This window comes from Asparagus officinalis, chromosome 3 (genome assembly GCF_001876935.1).
Source record: "Asparagus officinalis chromosome 3, Aspof.V1, whole genome shotgun sequence".
Classification (NCBI taxonomy): Eukaryota; Viridiplantae; Streptophyta; class Magnoliopsida; order Asparagales; family Asparagaceae; genus Asparagus; species Asparagus officinalis.
The window spans coordinates 14,983,464-15,005,249 of record NC_033796.1 but is presented as its reverse complement, the minus strand read 5'-3'; the positions used below and the strand labels follow the sequence as shown (position 1 = coordinate 15,005,249).

The window sequence follows — 21,786 nt, the reverse complement described above, 5'->3', positions numbered from 1 at the left end:
CATTAGACCATCAAGGTGAGTGGTTGGGTTTTTATTTTTAAATTTTTTTAATCACTCTTCACTGACAGGGGGATGAAAAAGGGATTGAGATCATCTACTAATGCACAGTGCCTCCTAATATCTCCTAATGCATCTCCACCTTTCATTAGACCATCTCCAGCAGGAGGCGAAATTTCACCTCCCTCTCTCCTGCCACATCACTTTATTTAATTCAATAAACTCTATTTCCCTATCAACTCTGCAGCAGCTAGTTTTTCAGAAAGTTTTTTACTTTATTTGGGACCCACCATAACCACATCACTTCAACATATACCCCATGCATGCTGCCATGTGTCTAGGCCTGATTGGTCAGACATTTTTCTATTTTTTTTATAAATGTGACAGCGCACCGCTGGCCCCACGCTGCAGAAAACCAGGGGGGGAATTTTCCCCACCTGCTCCGGTATTTCAATTTCCCCACCCCCATTCCCCTCCTGCTGTAGCCAAAAGACTCCTATTTTCCTACATGTTGCAGCAAGTCTTACATAGTATCTCCTCGTATTTTGTGCTTATGTACAAAATAAAAGATGAAGATGCATTAGGAGATGTTATGAGATACTATGCATTAGTAGAGGATCCAAATCCATGAAAAAGTACGGTAACCTTAAGGTGAGTGGTTGGGTTTTTATTTCTAATTTTTTTAATCACTCTTCACTGATATCTTGCAGCTTTCAGCCCAATTCGCTCAATTTTGTAGCGACTTCTATCATCTTTGCCACATCAGATTTTAAGCTGCCACATAAATTTGTTTTCATCTTTGTAACGTTGTACCCAAACGATGTAAAACTTGGAAAGCTGCATAAAGGCCGCACGCTCTTACAACTTATTATTTTCCAAAGAAAAACTCGCAACCAGACAGCCCCTTACTCCTTTCATTCTGCTGGAACCAGCATACCATTACATGGTTCGATAATACTCGTGTATATATATTTTTAGATTATTGTCAAATTTACTTTCTTTACGGCCCGACCCTATTCTTCACAGGATCAGACCATTTGAGTGTTTTTAAGGATAATATTACAGTTTTAGATAGACTATGACATGGTCCCCTGTTAGATTGTGACAGTCGCTAACACTGTCAGCTACATTGACTGACATTATTATAGTATTCCTGTTAGAGAAATAATTCTATATTTTTAAAAGTTCGTTTCACTCGGATGAACTTAGAAGTCACGCTTAGACGCAATATGGTATTCATCCATATTTCAACCAAGTATATATATTTTTTTCTTTTTTTAAAACAACTGAACGTAATAATGCAGGGAACAGAAGCTGTGATTACATCTGATTATTTGTTGCTGGTGACAAATCGATTTCAGCTCATATGATTCACACAATTTTATGATGTCGCGTCGCTAGACAAAGCGACAATGCAAGCAACAACATCGAAAAAATGAGCTTAATCCTTATACAGCTCTACTAGCCAATAGTAGCACACAAGACCACCACCCTGAGAGAAACTTCTAAAACCATCAGAACCCATTAACTCCAATATCCAGATGACAAGTTTGACGGTTACTTCTGTGAGCAGTTGATGTGAGAGTTTTCTAGTCCAAGATAAGAGAGAATCAAGTGAGATGGTTTAATAATGGGAAAATTTGCAAAATAGACCGTTTTTATAAAGTAATTAGCGAAATAGACCACTTTTGAGAGTAATTAGCAAAATAGACCTCTTTTTGGCCTATTGGCCAAAAAGAGGTCTATTTTGCTAATTACTTTTAAAAGTGATCTATTTTGCTAATTACTTTATAAAAACGGTCTATTTTGCAAATTTTCCCTTTAATAATTTACTAGGGAGAGCATTAAATGTATCAACTAAGAGAAATGACAATAATGAGGATTAAAGGTCAGCTGAAAATAACTCATCTAGAGAAAATTAAGAAGGATACGATGAGAGTTAACTTGAGAAAGAAGATAAATCATTAACAGAATAGAACAGAGGTATAGGATTCATGTGGTCAACCCTAGAACTTAGAGGAGAAAACTAATGTTATGCAGAAAATTACAACCATATGCATTGACAGAATAAAATTACAACCATATGCATTGACAATTTACAGAAAGACTTGCAGCTATTTGTTTTCTTACAACTTCCAATCATATCAATAATAATAGATTACAAAATAAAACGCAACTCATTTGCAACAAATGTTGTTTTAAAAAATAACAATAAATAAATAAAAGAAAGAAAGAACAAAATCTGTATTCATAATTGAAAAAACAATTCATATCATATCAAAATTGAGCTATCATAAATTCTTCTCTGTTCTAAATAAGACAAACATAAATTCACATCCTGCCATAATCTAACTACTGACCACAACCAACAGAAGGTAAAGACAATAGTCTATGTTCTAAGCCTGCCGACTAACTCATCCCAAACCTATAACAGTACTTTCACACCTTTCACATGAAGTACCATCTTTATAACAAGACATGTCACCAATAAAGGAGGCTAGGATATCTAACAAAAAGGTCCCACGTACCAATCACAATCTTGAGATAAATCAGTAAAATATGACATTTCCAGAGCAAAAGATGCCAAAGGAAAAGAGAAGCGGTGTAGATTTTAAGCTTGGAACTGAAGCACTCCCCCCTGGGCAAACATCACTTTGCTTTGCTTAGAAAGGGGAGGAGCTAAGCCCACTCAGTGCACCGGTCAACAGATATAGCTTTCACGTCAAACTTCACACAGGGTGAATGAAAAAAATTGCCCACTCAAAATTTTGATTGAGGGAGGACAGCTTACCTCACACCATTGGGACAAAAGCAAAGGGAGTACAAAAGAGACAGAAACTTACCAACTTAATGGAATGAAATGTCCACTCTTTAAATCTTCTATCTAAATTTCCCTGCACAAAGAGAGACCTGATGATATATCAAAGTTTAATTTTCTACTGGGAGAAATAGAGTGATTTCTGATTACCTGATGGCGAGGAGATCGGATTTGGCACAAAAGTTGCTGGATGATCTCCGGCTAAGGAAGGAGAAGATGGGCATAGCAACTTCGCGCCAGCAATCAGCTCAGGCAACTTCTACTGGAAGTAAGTATCCGTGTTACTTTTCACTGGAGTATATACTTCTCATATGTTCAGATATCAAGTGAATGAGAAACAGCTTCTCAATGCAAAATTTAATTTGAGACTGTATAGTTTAGGTAAGGAACTAAGGGCTAAGCTCCAGAATCGTTGAAGTAATAGGAGGTTAAAATTTGAAGCAGAGAATGAGGGAGAGCATATTATTGAGAAATCCATGCACGGTCACAAGACTCAGAACCAGATAAGATGCCAAACACTAGATTAACATAATGAAAAAATGTCTACACGAAGATCAAAACCCTTAGAATGTAGTAATATCTGTAACACTGTAACAAAATCAGCGAAAACTAAAACAGAATAATAGATTGTAGCATTTACTGTTACAGGCTATACATTTATCTGTATAGATTACATATGATATAATTTGAAAGTGCAGCAACAGACTGTAACCAGCATAGTATTATTCTATAAAGATAAATGAAGTCAATACCCAAAGCTAGACGTACGCTAACGCAAATTTCTACATAATAGAAAGCCCTTTAATCTTGCTAGATCCAGACATTCTTGACAATTCATACTAGTAAATTATACATAGACTATCATAAAATATCCCCTCTTATTTTATACAATATTAAAAGGTTAAAGCAGATTCTTTTGGTTTGTCGATTAACCTGCATTCAGAAACTGACAGTGGAATTGTATGTTTATATGCATAAAGCACAATGTTCTTTCTTAATGTGCATACAAGTTATGCTACTTATATACTCACAGTCATTTTATTGCCGAGATTTTTATGCTGTACCCAAATAGTAGTATATACACATACCTGAAGAAACCTTGTCAAGCCTAAAATTTAAGAAATGAATGCATATTGATAGAGCAAACAATTATACCCATCGTTTCATATAGAAACTTGAAGGAAAAGAGTCATTATAAGATATAGAAAGAATGGAAGGTGTCCGTGTTTGTCACGTCCTGATCTAGCGAAAGCTTACTTCTACCAAAAATATCCCTTCCCTTCTATCAAGACTTGTTCAAACTTACTCCTGACGCATACCATAGATACTTCAAGATTAGAAGTGTTTTAATTCAACCTTTGCCACTGAGGCTTAGCTCAGCCATGTAGGATTGGTGCTTGGTTCTTGCAACCTCCAGATAAGAGTCCAGTCTGCCTTTGTTTACACACATTTGGAAAACAAACAAACGTCACATTCCATTGACTTTTGTGATTGAGAAAAAAAAAACATGTGATGAAAAGATGAACCCTGCTTTCAGATTCTCATGAAAACTCAAGATGGACTTTTCGAGGTTCAGGAGGAGCAACCAGGAGCTCTGTAAGTCCTTTTTCTTATTCCCAGAAAGGGGAAAAAAAGATAAGCCTTGACAGTTAATTTAAAGTTCACTAACTTCTAATAAGAACTAATGCAGGGTAACAAGAATATCTCAAACACAGAAGTTACACAAATGCGTCTTGGCACAAGACATCATAGAGCACCTTCATTTGAAGGGGTTTCCCAAGATATTGTTCCAATAGGAAAAACCAGAATGACAGAACAGATTGGAGATGTATCAATGGCACTTGCTCTTGCCCTAAGCAACACCGGGAAGCTCCAAAACATAGAGCTCTTTAGCAATGCCATGACAGGCAAGAAGCTTTCCTTGCAACATGGATCGTTTAGCTTCAGAGAAATAGATGGCAACATGCTGACAGCTTGTGACCAATTTCCTTTCCTTACCCCTTTACAAATTGGAGAGATATCAAGAGGTATTCGACAGTTAAATATAATTCTAAAAACCTGCACCAATGGAGTTGTTTTTAGCAGGGACTCAATAGAAATTGGAAGAGAACTGTTAAAAGGAGCTATTGATTTGGAGGAATCTCTGAGAATGCTCGTTAGCCTACAAGATGCTTCAGATTACATGTCTGGTTCAGGGAGAAAGAATATTAAACTGTTAAAGGGAAAAGAAGACGAGTTATCCTTGGAAGAAGTAAATAAAAGGAAGTTGATAAAACCCAAGTTTTCCTTTGACAGGTCCTCAAAACACTCGCAGCACCGTGATAGACAGGGTAGCTATTCTGATCCTGTGGAGCAGAATCAGATGGCTTCATCCTATCCAGAAATACCAACGCATTCAAATTTTAATTCTAATAATAGTTCCTCATCAAGCTCTTCTTTGCAGTTCAGTTATCATCGGCGATCCCTAAGCAGTGGTCCAGGTTCTAAATCTGATGTACCATCCTGGGGACATGCAAACGAAATTTCTCATGGCAAGGAACTCAGAAGCTTCTCAAGAGATGGAAATTTCTCCAGCTCAGTAAAAATCAAGCACGATGGTTCAGAAGCGAGATCAGCAACTGAAAAGGTGAGGATACCAAACGTTGTGGCAAAACTTATGGGCCTTGAAGAACTTCCACTAGCAACACCAGAATTGAAGAAATTTGAGGTACAAAACTTTCCTAACACTAATGATGTAAAAGAAGTCAGTAAGATAAGGACAGATGCAGGGATCAATAAAAAGGAAGCTAATAAGATTACGCATTCAGCAACCAAAATAAAGGGACGGAACATGCTTATAGAGGAAAAGGGATTTGAGGGAAACAAGACAACAAACAGTCTTGAGTTAGTCCAAAGGAAAATAAAGAAAAACGTGGAAGAACAGACTAACCCAGACCAAAAGCATCTTGTATCGTCTTCAACTATTACAGATATGACCAGTATAGATCGAAGTAAAGAATTCAAGGTGACAAAGAAGCAAACAGCAGAAGTAGGGAAAATGGCATCAACATTGCAACAGATACGCAAGGAAAAGGTTGAACAGGATGCCATCAGAAATTCTACTCCGGAAGATGGCATACAAAATACCACATCTTTGCTGCACATACACAATGATGATACATGTAGCGAGCATGAAGAAGCACAAAGAAACAAGAACGTGGTTCCTCAGAAACAGAGAAATGCACGAGTAAATCCAGTAGAGCCACAGCAGCAATCAGCAATCCACAGACTGAAAACCAAACACATAGCAGAGAGGGATGGTAAGAAAATAGATGATAATAAAAGAAACAAGCTGCAACCCGTCATGGCAAAGAAAAAGGAATTCAAGGGGAAGAATGCAGAAATATCTCCCAGTGGCATGAAATTGCAGAAGGCATCATCCAGTATCTCAACTGTAACAGTTACTAGAAGTTTATTCAAATCTTCCAATACAGAGCCAAATCCAAAATGCAATCGTAAAGAGCAAACGAAGGTTCAGAGCAAAAAATCTTCTTACCCTGAAGGGAACAGGAAATCAGAAAACGAAATCCCAGAAGAGAAAAGGTCCATCAAGGTGGTTACCAAAACCGAAGAAGAAAAGGTTTTCCCTTTGATTCTTGCACCGACAATCAAAAAGCCTGTACCAAATCCATCTGTCCAGAAGGTAGAAGCCATAAAAATGATGCGGGACAGAAATAAGAATAGAGGAACATTAACAGAAGAAAATAGAAGAGCAAAAAATACGGAAGGAAAGGTACAGAACTTGAAGCAGACAACTTCGCTTTTACACGAACTGGAGCATAGATGGAAAGAGAGAACCAGTAAAGCAGAAGCAACGATCTGCTCAAATGCAATGAAGTCAGAGCAGCATTCACAGCAGACAGTTGCACCTCTCAACCTTTTGTCAAGTTCCAACACAACTGAAGTCTCAGGGCTTGAAGATGGCGTCATCACTCCAGAACAGATTGTAAGTTGTGCTCTTCAATATTGACTTGTCATCTATAAATCCTTTATTTGAGTGTTTAGAGTGTTTTTCATAGAAAAACTTCTGAAATAACTCAGTAAATGAGAGGAAGAGCTATCATCTGTAAAAATGATTCTGAAATAGCAACATACACTATTTGATTGTCTATGTTATAGGTGGAAACTCAACAGGAAGAAGCTGCAAACACCATGGGGAGCCATGAAGGAACCATCATTGAATCTGCTGCTGTGCATTTATCAGAGATTTATGCAAAAGATATAGACCTACAACCACCCATGGAAGAAAACAAGCCAGAAGGTAACAGGAATGATTCCATTACATCATCCTTATGCTTCATTTAGCTGTGAGAGAAAATGTATACGTCAACAAATAATCACAGCCATAGTCCATGCACATCAAAAATACATTAAAAGATATCTGGAACAGCTATGTTATGTATATTAGCAATATTTGGTGAAAGTTAGAACTAAAGTATCTTTTATCACTACAGGTCCAGGTAACAACAGCCAAGTTAACAGCTGCAACTCCTCAGGGGTTGAGAATATTGCGACATCTCAGGTTCATGGTCAAGGGTTGCTTACAAAATATGGTTACATCCTCAAGCAAGTACTGACGAACAGCCGGCATTTCCTCAATACATCACAGGCAATTTTCAAAATTAAGATTCCTATTAGTATCCTCCAGGACAGTGAAAATATATGCCAATATGAAGGAGACAGCCATCTCATAGACACTGTATATGAACTAATGAGAAGAAAAGGCAAAAGAGAAGAGATCTTTTTTTCTAAGAAAACACCTTTCGCACCTGCCAAAACGGGATGCTTGGATGATCTAATAAATGAGCTAGAGTATGACCTCAGAAGCTTGGAGATGCCCAGCATGAACGAGGGAGCGAATAATGATGTAGCAGAATACCTGCATAAGATGGTAGAGAGAGATATCCAGCACAGGAACCCAGATGTCAACTGTATGTGGGATATCAGCTGGAATAGCATGGCATTAGCAAATATAGAAAAGGAGGAGATTATGACAGATGTGGAAAAACATATCTTGAATGCACTCATCAATGACCTAGCTAGGGATTTAATGAGTGTAAGCATCAGCATTTAACAGTATTGTAAAGAATCCCAAAATATCACCCGTGTATATAAAAAGAATGTGATCCAACTATATTAAAGAAGGAGAAGAGGAAAATAAAATAGGTTCTTGGAGAACACAAATGCCTTTGCTACCAAAGTAAAATATTTCCTACTCAGAAAAGTTTAAAAACCTTTTCTCACCCTGATAACAATTTGGTCAAGTCCAAACAAATATGATTTTGTCAGAGTACCAACTGCATTTAACAAGAGAACAAACTGACAAAAACTCAAAGGTTAGTTTTTCGTAGAAAACAAATAGGAGAAGCAACGCAAACTGTTTCTTATTTGTTATAAGAATGTGTATTAATCACAGCATCAAAATTCCCTCAACTTCAAATACAGTTCAATGGTTCAGCGGTATTAGCATCTCGAACTGGTATAGGTTACATTCTCCTATCCTCAAGGAAAGGAGAAACTGCTATTCCTTCTGTTTGAACTTTAAAAGCTTTAGTGATCAGGTAATTTTAAAAATTCAACTGAACCCTGACTTTAGTTTTGTTGAAAAGATAATGTAATTAGAGAATATTAGAGGGGGTTTTGTGTAAATGTGGGTGTAAGGCTATATAAACCAATCTATTCTATTAAAAAAAACCCTAATTTTCAATATGGTATCAGAGCCCTAACCTAGCCGCCTCCCTCTTCAACCCGACGAAATCCAACCCGAACAAATCCGAGGGCTTTGGTCTTCATCCTCGGGCTTTGTCTTCACCAGAGGGCCTCCGAAGCCTCTAGATCTCCAGGCGGCGAGGTCATTGACTCCAAGATCATCAACGATCAGGAGGCCTGCTCGGTGGAGTTCTCTTGTAGGGAAGCGTCGACGGAGGAGCAGGGCGTCAGTGACGTGACCGGCGGCGGGTATGCTGCGACCACGACGACTGTAAGGCAGGAGGAGATAGCCGGATGCAGAGGAGGCCGAAGTCGATGGAGGAGCAGGGCGTCAGTGATGTGATCGCGGCTACGGGGGAGGGTCTGATAGCGGGAGCTGGAGGAATCTCGTTTTGGAGTTTGGTTTTTTGATCTGCAGGGAGTGTTGCCGATCAGATCCAAGAGAAGAAGGAATTTTTTTTTTTTGGGATTGTTGCCAATCAGATCCAAGAAAAGAATAAAAAATTGGGACATGTATTAGATGATAAAGTAGTTTCGTTCTGCTGTTTTTTTGTTGTTTTTATTCTAGATCTGTAATAGCTTGTTAGGTTCCCTCGACAAGTCAGTCCTAGAACTGATAAGAGGAAGAGCTGATATCTCACTTTGTTAAGATATCTTGCTTTTTGGTTCTTGTTTCCTTGGTGAAACAAGAATTCTTGTTGATCTAATTCTCTTGTTGTGCTGTCGAAGTGCTGCCGAAATTTTCGCTGCGCACAACAAGAATACAAGTTGGATCGATGACGGAGACTGACAGAAATCTGATGGAGAAGATTGTTGGACCCTAGGGGGGTGATTAGGGTCACAATGCTATAATTGTGCAATAAAAATTAAAACAAGCAAAACACAATATCTAAAATCAATCAATATAGAGGAGATAGAGTTAGGAATCGTTATCCTGTGACGTGCGATGTGTTAACGAGGTTCGGTCCGCTGACCTACGTCCCTGCTCCCCACTCTCGAGGAGAAATCCACTACACAACCCGGTTTGAAAGCCGGAACTTCTTCTACACAGCGATCCCCTCACGATCTCCCACTACATAGTTAATCTCACTAGATCACACTCCCACACAATTGATCTCTACAAGATCAAGCTCTCAAAATAGTAGAAATTGATGTAAAAACCCTCTCTTTACAATGTCCCTATAACAAAGAGAATATCACACTGAAGCTGGGATGTGAAACATAAAAACTCAGAAAGAAACAGGTTTGAAAATTAAGCTCTGTAAAAACGTTCTCTGAAAATATTTTGAAAAAGCTGGGACAAGGAGGAAGAAGAAAAGAATAGATTTAAATAGAAAACCACAGCTGTTTGAACCCATACCCAATCCTCCAAAATCTGGAAACAAAACTTCGCTGAGATCGTGTGAAATCGGCGCTGAACAACTGTACCAAATGAACGTTTAAAATAAGCGGCGGTCGACCGTGATTTTTTCGCAGTCGACCGCGAGACAGCCCAGAAACTGAGTAAACTCCAGAGACTTCTGCGGTCGCGACCGCGACGGTCGACCGTGAAAGTCTCTGCTGCCCACTGACGAATGAACTCAGACGCGGTCGACTGTGACGGTCGACCGCAAACTGATATACTCAAAAAAAGGTTTTTTTTTTACTTACTTAAAATATTTGTAAAAATATTCATTTGACTTCTGAAAATTGTGAAACTTTGTAAAATATTTTTAATACTAAAAACAAATTGTTTGAAAAAAGAATTTTGCAAATAAGTCCTCATACTTGTGAAAAATAGTATTTTGTGAAATACGCTCAAAAATATAAATATAAAAACGTGTGTGTGATATCTCAATAGCTTCAAGTAAAATCGATAACTCTTTGCCTACATTTTAGTACTAGAGAGAAAATAAAAAACTAGCTAATATCCTCACGAGAATATAATTCTTGAGTCTTGATATAGCTTGAGTTGGATGAAGCTTCTTATTACATTTGGTGTTCTTGAATGAACGTTGCTTCATCACTATGCCTCCTTCTTCTTTGGATATCATCGTTGTAGCGCATATTCCATCCAATCCTCCATTTGTGGTACTAACATACTTGATATATATATTAACTGCATTATCACTCAATAAGTAATTAGTACCGATAATGGTGATTGTAAAACATCATCAAAACATAAGGACTAACAATCTCCCCCTTTTTAATGATGATGATAACCAACCATTATATAAGAGAAAAAATAAATATAGCTTATAGATAGGTGCTCCCCCTATCTATGAGCTCCCTCTAAATATATCCAACAAATGAGGAGATTTCTCTCCCCCTTTGTCACCATCAAAAAAATTAGATAAAGAGAAATGCATGCAAAATACAACTAAAACAAGCAAACAAATAGAACTTTCACATATTGCATAAGCCCAAGCCATTTCTTATGCGACAAAAATCATCTTCACCAAGAGGCTTAGTAAATGTATCCGCTAATTGAGATTTTGTGTCAATAAACACTAGGGATACATCTTGTCTCTCTACATGATCGCGTAAGAAATGATGACGTACATCAATATGCTTGGTTCTAGAATACAAAACCGAATTTTTAGAAATATTAATAGCACTAGTGTTATCACAAAAGATTTTTATATTTTAAAAAATCAAATCATAATCAACTAAGCTTTGTTTCATCCATAAAACTTGGGCACAACATAAGCCGACGGCAATGTATTCCGCTTCTGTAGTGGACAATACAACGCAATTTTGTTTCTTGGAAGCCCAAGAAACAAGAGAATTTCCTAAGAATTGGCATGTTCCACTCGTACTCTTGCGATCTACCTTACATCCGGCAAAGTCGGCATCACAAAAACCATATAAATCAAAAAAAGTGCTCTTTGGATAAAATAAACCAAGATTAAAAGTTTCATTAACATACTTAATGATCCTTTTAACCGTAATTAAATGAGATGCTTTAGAAGAAGCTTAAAAGCGTGCACATGCACACACACTAAACATGATATCGGGTCTACTAGCGGTGAGATAGAGAAGACTACCTATCATACCTCGGTATAGTTTTTGGTCCACATCTTTACCATTCTCATCCGCATCAAGCTTGACACTTGTACTCATGGGAGTAGGCGCATGCTTAGAGTTCTCCAAATTGAATTTCTTCACCAATTTCTTAGCATACTCGCTTTGAGAAATGAATATCCCATCCTTAGTTTGCTTGACTTGGAACCCGAGAAAGAATGTAAGCTCTCCCATCATACTCATCTCAAAATGATCTTGCATAACTTTAGAAAATTCCTTGCACAAAGATTCATTAGTAACACCGAAAATGATATCATCAACATATATTTGAACTAAAATGAAATCATTTTTTTTTCTTACAAAAAGAGATCAATTGTTCCTTTTGAAAAACCATTTTCAACAAGAAAACTAGAGAGGCGAGAATACCAAGCTCTAGGAGCTTGTTTCAACTCATATAAAGCTTTTTGAACCCGGTAAACATGATTAGGAAAAACATGATGTATGAAACCGGGGGTTGCTCAACATATACTTCCTCTTTTATAAAACCATTTAAAAAGGCACTTTTAACATCCATTTGAAACAATTTAAAATTTTTAAAGCTAGCAAATGCCAAAAACATCCTAATAGATTCCAACCTTGTAACCGGTGCAAAGGTTTCGTCATAGTCTATGCCCTCCTCTTGATTGTATCATTGGGCAACCAAACGAGCTTTATTTCTAGTTACAATGCCATGTTCATCAAGTTTGTTTCTAAAAACCCATTTAGTACCAATAACACTAGCATTGTTAGGTCTAGGAACTAGTTTCCAAACATTATTTCTTTAATAATTATTTAGTTCCTCATGCATAGCTAAAACCGAAAATTCATCATTTAAAGCATCATTAATCTTTTTAGGCTCTAGTTGAGATAAGAAAGCAACATTACCACACTCACTCAAAGCTTTGAGCGAGTAACAACTCCTTGTGAAGGGCTCCCAATTATTTGTTCCTTTAGATGGTTTGATGTGAATTTTCAAGCTTTAGGAAGTCAACTTGTTCATGAGCATTGGAGCTATCCACATCCTTTTGTGCTTCTATAGAGGGTGTATCATTGATTTGTAAAAAGTCCAATCCTCCCTCAACATCATCATCATCATCTTTCATAGGTAAAACAACTTGAGAACCAATATTAGTCTCATCAAAAGTAACGTTTATAGATTCTTCAACAACGAGAGTTCGTTTGTTGAAGACCCTATAAACCTTACTTCGAGGTGCATAACCTAAGAAAATGCCAACATTAATTTTGAAATCAAATTTGTCATGATGATCTTTTGTATTTAAAATAAAATATTTACAACCAAAGATACGAAAATAACCAATAAAAGGAGTTTTTCCATAAAATAGTTCATAAGGAGTTTTCTTAAGCTTTGGTCTAATTAAAACACGATTTAAAATATGACAAGTCGTATTGACGGCTTCCGCCCAAAAATATTTTGACAAATCAAAGGAATTTAACATAGTACATGCAATTTCTTGTATGGTGCGATTTTTTCGTTCAACAATACCATTTTGTTGTGGTGTTCTAGGAGCGAAAAACATGTGAGTTATACCATGATGAGTACAAAAATCATAGAAAAAATTATTTTAAAATTCACCACCATGATCACTTCTTATTTTAACAACTTTCAAATCTTTTTTATTTTTAATTCTTTTGACATGATTAGAGAATTCTTTAAAACAATCATTTTTATTTGCAAGAAATATTATCCATGTAAAACGAGAAAAATCATCAATAATCACAAATACATAGTGTTTGCCTCCAAGAGAGGTAACACGCATAGGACCAAATAAATCAAGATGAAGTAATTGCAAAGGTTTAGAAGTCGATACCTCATTGATGGATTTGAAAGAAGATTTTGTTTGTTTACCTTTGGCACAATCTTCACATATGGTATCTTTGATGAAGTGCAAGTTAGGTAACCCTTTTACAAGATTTCTCTTAGACAATTTTGATATCAATTCCATGTTTGCATGTCCAAGCCTCTTATGTCAAATCCAAGGGTTTTCATCAATTGCCGCAAGGCACTTCACATCTTGATTCACTAATTTATTCATCTCAAAAATGTACACATTAGATTTACTATTAGCAACAAAAATAATTTTTCCATTCATACAAATAATGCATTTGTCCGGTTTAAAGAAAATATCAAAACCTTTATCACTCAATAGAACATATACCAATGATTTTACCTTTCTCATCACCACCGAAAGAGACGCTACCTCATTCAATCCTTGATAGGGTTGTAAATAGCTCTTTGGTGTCCGTCATATGATGTGAGCAACCACTATCAAGGTACCACATTCTCTACGTCGTGATCGTGATGTTCTCTATAAAAGATGAATGTGTAATAACTTTAGGTACCCAAATCTTGGGTCCTTGGTGGTTAGTAAACTTGGTACCTTTGGGTACCCAAAATCTTGGGTCCTTGGTGGTTAGTAAACTTGGTACCTTTGGGTACCCATGTCATGCCATAGAAATCATGATTATCTTTAAAACTTGGTACCTTTGGGTACCCATGTCATGCCATAGAAATCATGATTATCTTTGATCCTACAATGAGTGTAAATATGACCATATTTCATACAATATGTGCACACAAAATTTCTCTTGTGTGTTTGAGCATGATATCTATGAAATCTATTTCTACCATGGTGATAATGATTAGCATAAACATGACTAGGTCTAATCCTACCACTCTTAATTTCTAGTCTTTCAATTTTGGATCTTAATTGCTTATTCTCAAAATCGAGATCTCCTAGCAATTCATCTTTTAGAGCAAGAGAGGTTTCTAGTTCTAGTTTGACATCATAAGAAGCATGCAACCTTTTAAAAGAAGAAAATTCCTTTGACATTCTTTTAAATTCAATGTTCAATTCTTATAAAGCTGTAGCTAGATCACATTGCATGTAAAAGGATTCACTCTCGGTATCGGATATTACCTCTTGTTCAAGTGCCATGAAACAAATATTGGGATCATGAAGAGCAAGTTTAGCTCCTTCATTACTATCCGAATCACTTGGTTCGGATTCCTCCCATCCGGTATACATAGCCCTCTTTTTCTTGTACTTCATGTACTTCTCCTTGAGCCTTGGGCAATCCTTAGCGATATGACCCGGTTCATTGCATTCAAAATATTTTCCTACACGTGAAGAAAATTTGTTATTAGAACGGGGATTAAACTTCTTATTCATTTTTATGAGTCTAGAAATTCTTCTAGAGAGATGAGCCACTTTTCTAAAAAAATCAACTTCACTATCCGAAGACGAAGAGGAGTTATCACTAGCTCATTTGAGAGCTATGATCTTCGATTTTGGTGATGGCTCCTCAACTTCCCGTGATGGCACTTCCTCCTTCTCTTTTTCCTTGAGCTTCTTCTCATGAACCTTGAGCTTGCCGATGAGGCCATCGAGAGGTAGAGTGGTAAGGTTATGAGCTTCTTCTATTGCCGTCGCCTAGGGTTCCCATATCGGAGTCAATGAACGGAGAATCTTGTAGTTCGTCTCTTGAATAGTCAATTTCTTGTCAAGACCATGCAATTCATTGATAATGTTAGTGAAGCGAGAAAACATAGCATCAATTGATTCATTTGGAAGCATTTGAAATAACTCATATTCATGCATAAGCCTACTAATTTTGGATTCCTTAACTTGAGGGGTTCCTTCATGTGTAATACATAATTTTACCCATATTTCGTATGCGGTTGTACACGTGAAAACCCTATCATACTCATTGGGGAAAAAACCACAAATTAAGGCATTCATAGCCTTTGTATTGAGATTGGCTTGGTGCCTTTCTCCATCGGTCATAGTCCCGACTTTGGGCTTTTCTACATATTTCTTTTCTATGAGTTCGAGGATATCAAGATCAATGCAACGAAGGTAAATCCTCATCCTAGCCTTCCAATAAGCAAAATTACTAACGGTGAAAAGGGGTGGTCTAATGGTGGATTGTCCCTCTAACATGTGCACATTCATTGAAGCCTCCATAAGATCTTTTCTCTAAGGTGATTAAACCAAAAACTAATATAGAGACCAAGTTCTGATACCAATTGTTAGACCCTAGAAGGGGGGTGATTAGGGTCACAAGGCTATAATTGTGCAATAAAAATTAAGACAAGCAAAATACAATATCTAAAAGCAATCAATATAGAGGAGATAGAGTTAGGAATCGTAATCCTGTGATGCGCGATGTGTTAACGAGATTCGGTCCGCTAACCTACGTCCCTGCTCCCCTCTCGAAGAAAAATCCACTACACAACCCGGTTTGAAAGTCGGAACTTCTTCTACACAGCGATCCCCTCACGATCTCCCACTACACAGTTGATCTCACTAGATCACACTCCCACACAATTGATCTCTACAAAATCAAGCTCTCAAAATAGTAGAAATTGATGTAAAAACCCTCTTTTTATAATGTCCCTATGGCAAAGAGAAGATCACACTAAAGCTGGGATGTGAAACACAAAAACTCAGAAAGAAACAAGTTTGAAAATTAAGCTCTGTAAAAACGTTCTCTGAAAATATTTTGAAAGAGCTGGGACAAGGAGGAAGAAGAAGAGTAGGTTTAAATAAAAAACCACAGCTGTTTGAACCCATACCCAATCCCCCAAAATCTGAAAACAAAACTGCGCTGAGATCGTGTGAAATCGGCGCTGAACAATTATACCAAATGACCATTTAAAATAAGCGGCGGTCGACCGTGACTTTTTCGCGGTCGACCGCGAGACATCCCAAAAACGCAGTAAACTTCCAGAGAGTTCTGCGGTCGACCGTGGCGGTCGACCGTGGGAATTCTCGAGCTCATGGTCGACCGCGGCGGTCAACCGTGAAAGTCTCTGCTGCCCACTGACGAATNTATTTTGTGAAATACGCTCAAAAATATAAATATGAAAACGTGTGTGTGATATCCCAATAGCTTCAAGTGAAATCGATAACTCTTTGCCTACATTCTAGCACTAAAGAGAAAATAAAAAACTAGCTAATATCCTCACGAGAATACAATTCTTGAGTCTTGATATAGCTTGAGTTGGATGAAGCTTCTTATTACATTTGGTGTTCTTGAATGAACGTTGCTTCATCACTATGCCTCCTCCTCCTTTGGATATCATCGTTGTAGCGCATATTCCATCCAATCCTCCATTTGTGGTACTAACATGCTTGATATGTATATTAACTGCATTATCACTCAATAAGCAATTAGTACGATAATGATAGTTGTAAAATATCATCAAAACATAAGGGCTAACAGAGATCATCAAGAAGTTGAGGAGATCTCAACACTGATGCAATTGATGAGGTTGTCGGCGGGAGATGGCTCAACAAAGCCACAACCCAAGAAGGTGGAGCTTCCACCTATCGATGTAAAACTTGATGGACCCGCGACATATCTGAGTTGGTCGCGCCGGGTGAAATATACCCTTACCGGGAGGAGCCTAGAGGGATATCTGACAGGGGAGAAGACTGAGCCGGCTGAGGGCTCCACAGGTAGAAATGAGTGGAAGTCCACTCATATGTTGGTGTACATCTGGCTTCTGAATTCTGTAGTCCAACCAATTGCTGCCACAGTGGATGGTCTTGGGAGGGCGCAGGATGTCCGGAAAAAGTTGAGGACCTACGATGGGGTAGAGAATAACCTGAGGGTATTCCAGATCGAGAAGGAGATCAACACTACAGTCCAGGAAGAGAGCACTATACAGGAGTACGCCACAGAGCTAGAATGCTTGTGGCTCGATCACGATCACTTCTCACTCTTAGCGAGCTACAAGGACCCGAAATGCAAGGAGCGCGAGGCCTCTTTGTAGAAAAGGACCATGTTGTTTCTCCGTGGTTTGGCTCCAGCGTATGAGCAGAGGACGGCGTTGCTACTAACCCAGACGAATATCCCACCACTAGAGGAGGCGGTCTCGACCATGATACAGGAGGAGAGTCGTATCAGGCTACAGGCTGGGACAGGTGGACTTACAAGGGAGAAGTCTGCACTGGTGGTATCCAAACCGGATAACACTGGATTCAGAGAGGAGACTATGTAGTGTTTCAACTGCGGAGAGGTAGGGTATCTGAGACAGATGTGCCCTAAGCCACCCAGAGAGAGGAACTGGGATGAACGTGGTCATGCTGGAGGTTGTGGTCGTGACCGTGGAGGCAGGCGATGTGGAAGAAGAGGCCACCGGGCAAACTTGACAGTGGCAGAAAGGGAAGAAGAAGCTGAGATGATCTTCACTGATGAGGATCGGGCACTCTTGGCAGCACTGAGGAGAAAGCAGAGAGCAGTAGGTGATGTGTCTGAGGGGTCATCCACTACTCTCTCTGGAGGGGACTATGCCAATTACGCCCTTCGTGCACACCCAAACGAGGGAAGACCCACCGCCTGGATAATGGATTTTGGAACATCCAGACATGTGACAGGCAATGCTAGTGAGTTCTTATCTTACACGCACTTAGCAGAAGCAGAGAGCATTCAGATCGCTGATGGTACAGCACAAGATGTGGTTGGTAAGGGCACTGTTAGTTGTACAGGTTCTATAACTTTATCTAATGTTCTGCATGCTCCTTTATTTCCTGTTAACCTGTTATCCATTAGTGTCATTATCCTCCAACTAAATTGTATTGTTTTTTTTGACATTCCTAAGATGATCTTTCAGGAGAAAGGGACAGGACGAAGACTTGGAACTGGGACATGACGTAGCGGGCTGTGGTACTTGGACCGTGAAGGAATGGACTCAGCACTGACATCTGTGGTGGAGAGGACGGGAACAGAAGAAGCTAAAGTCTGTGCAGAAGATGAGTTGATGCTTTACCATAAACGAATGGGACATCCATCACTTAGCATTTTGGGTAAAATGTATCCAACTCTGTTTGGAAAGTAAATAAACAAAAGTTGCAGTGTGATGCTTGTGAGTTTGGGAAGCTGACTAGAAGCTCTTATGTTAGTTCGGATAGCAGGAGTTCTTGTAAGTTTGAAGTAATACACTCTGATGTATGGGGACCCTGCCCAGTGAATTCTATAAATGGATGTAAGTTTTTGTAACATTTATTGATTGCTTCTTTAGAGTTACTTGGGTGTATCTTATAAAAAATAAAAGTGATGTAGTTGGCTGTTTCAAAGATTTTCATAAGCACATCCAAACTTAGTATTGTGCAGCAGTAAAGGTGTTGAGGTCGGATAATGGGACAGAATATACCAACAGAACACTTGAAGAGTATCTGTCAGCTCAGGGGATTCTACACCAGACTACATGCCCATACACCCCAGCTCAGAATAGGATAGCAGAGAGGAAGAATAAACATCTCCTAGAAGTTGCTAGGAGTATAATGATGGCGATGAATGTCCTAAAGGTGTTGTGGGGACAAGCAATCTTGACTGTTGCTAACTTAATCAACAGGATGCCCTCGAGTGTGTTGGAGTGGAAGTCTCCTCGTGAGATACTGAAGGGAGATAACGGGGGGTCCCTACCATTGAAGGTATTTGGATGTGTATGCTTTGTGAAGGACAACAGACCATCGGTTGGGAAGCTAGACCCTAGGGCTGTGAAGTGTATATTCGTGGGATACAATGATACCCAGAAAGGGTATGTTTGCTGGAGCCCGGTGGAAAAAAGACTGTTTGTCAGCATGGATGTGGGTTTCGGGAGCTCGAGCCGTACTACACAGTGGGTGTTACTTCACCTTTTGACGACTTGCCCGATACTGAAGGTATGAGGCAAGAGGGGGAGAATGATGAGAGCTCAAGGGGATCAATCCCAATTTCGATCCCGTACTCAGAAGAGAAGGAGGATGAAGACGAAGGGGAGGAGGAGGAGACAATGGGTGTTAGACCTACAGCTCAGGGAGAGTTGCTTACATACAGTAGAAGGGGGAAGAAGCCAGAGGTGCCTATAGTAACAGTGCCAGTGCCTAGTCCCTCGTCCAGCTCTGCTCCAACTCATGAGATACCTACACCACCCTCCACTCTAGGTAATATCATTCCTACTCCTGCCCCTCTCCCTGCACCAATGTCAGAAAGGAGGACTACTCGCAGTAATGCGGGAAATCCCCCTAAGAGATATGGTTGGGATCTAGCTTAATTTGTTTCCTATTCTCACATATCCCCTTCACACGGAGCATTCATTGCATCATTAGATTTTGTTATTATACCTAACAACTGGCAGGATGCTAAGAAGGACCCAAAGTGTTATTATACCTAACACGTAGGAGTTAGCGACACTGTCAGCAGGGAAAAGAGCAGTGGGATATAAGTAGGTGTTTACTGTGAAGCAGAACCCAGAAGGGAAGGTTGAACGATATAAGACACGACTGATGGCAAAAGGGTATAACCAGACATACGATATTGACTACGATGAGACTTTTGCACCAGTGACGAAGATGAGTACTGTTCAGACGCTGATTTCTCTGGCAATAAATGATGGATGGGAACTATACCAACTGGATGTGAAGAATGTGTTTTTTCATGGAGATCTAGTGAAAGATGTGTATATAGAGATACCACCTGGATGTGACACAAGACAGACTGTGTAAGGTCTGCAGACTGAAAAAGTCTCTGTATGGGCTGAAGCAGTCCCCTCGAGCATGGTTTGACAGGTTCAGGAGAGCCATGGTTAGTATGGGATACAAACAGATCAATACCGATCATACTGTATTCTTCAGAAGAAGTGGGGGTCACTGTTTGGTGGAAAATTTGAAGTAAAATAAAAAAATTTGATTTGTATTCTCTCGATTTCAATTACAATTGAATTTCCTGATTACAAAAGAGAGGAGAATGATCTGCATTCTCCTATTTGTTTAATTTTGGGTTCTTTACGGTGACGATGGAGTGCTTCCTTCGAATACTCGCGTCGAAATTGCTCTCCGTTGACGATTCGAATGTCTCAACTCACTAGAACAACTGACTTGTGTGGTCGAACTGATCAAGAACTCTTGATTAGTTTTATAACTCAGGACGAGTGACAAACTCTAGTGGAAAAGAGTTGTTTGAACCGAAATAATTCGGTTGAGAATCCAAATATCAAATATCTAGCAATCTTCGGTTGCTAAAGATTGTTGCCTCCAGATTTTCTCCTCTCCGGAATCCGATCTCCAAATCCGATCTCGAACTTTGTTGAGTTTTCTGATATTTATAGGGGTATTAAAGATGTAACTGCCCCCATAATCCGCGTCTATATGAGGGTTTAGTCGTCCTATTAATCGGGTATAACAACCCACTTAAACCACTCCCCAGATCGTGGGTGAACAACGGTTTTCTCGAAACCGTATGGATCGCGTTTGAACTAGTCAGCGTCTTGCGTTCTGGGTATGATCCTGCGTCTAAACGCAGTATCTGGAGTCGCGTTTGCAGCGATATGGAACTGCGTTTGCAGCGGATATAGAGCTGCGTTTGTAACGGATGAAGCTGCGGATGCAGCGACTGTAGAGCTGCGTTTACAGCGATATGGAGCTACGTTTGCAGCGATATGGAGCTACGGATGTAGTGATTGCGTTAGACTTTGGAAATTACTTGTGTTTCAACTGTAAGGATGAATTCTGCATCTTGGTTTGAAGAAATCATTGCCTTGTAATCTCTTCTTGATCCATAGGAGAATCCTCTGATTGTAGCCTCCCTTTGTTAACAAGAAAGTCGTCTGATTATAACCTCCTTAGTCAAAACTGTCAGTTGAAGTCTGATAGGGGTGAACTATCTATTGTGATTTTTAGACAGCCTACAGTCACATCATTATGTTGACAGTGTATGTGGATGACATGATCATCACAGGGGATGATGAGAAGGAGATTGCTCAGCTCAAGGTAAGATTGAGCAAAGAATTCGAAGTGAATGATCTGAGTCAGCTTCGATACTTTCTTGGGATAGAGAGAAGGGTGTGCATGGTTCGGTCCAAACCGAAAAACCCGACCGAACCGACCGAAAATTAGCGGTTCGGTTCGGTTTTAGTTCTCAAACCGTTCGGGTCGGGTTGAACAATTTTCAACCCGAACCGTCCGAACCGATCGCCCGTAACCCATACCCATTTTTATTACCCGACCCGTTCTTCCCTAACTATAAAATCCCAAGTCCAACCCTAAACCTAACTCACTCTTCTCTAACCTCAGCCCCACTCTCCAGCCACCGTCGCTCCGTGACTCCGTCCTAAGTCGTCCACGTTCAGTCCTCCACGCTTCGTCCCCCTAACTCCAAGTCTCGGCTACTGCTCC

At 39.2% G+C, this 21,786-nt stretch overlaps 1 protein-coding gene across 1 annotated transcript; it reads left to right on the top strand.

Moving 5' to 3' along the window:
• Positions 2,886-9,246, top strand: LOC109834670. Its single transcript, XM_020402701.1, has 5 exons — positions 2,886-3,083; positions 4,353-4,411; positions 4,506-6,800; positions 6,974-7,115; positions 7,309-9,246. Exons 1-5 carry the CDS (start codon positions 2,969-2,971, stop codon positions 7,926-7,928), a joined length of 3,231 nt encoding a protein of 1,076 aa, XP_020258290.1. The 5' UTR covers positions 2,886-2,968; the 3' UTR covers positions 7,929-9,246.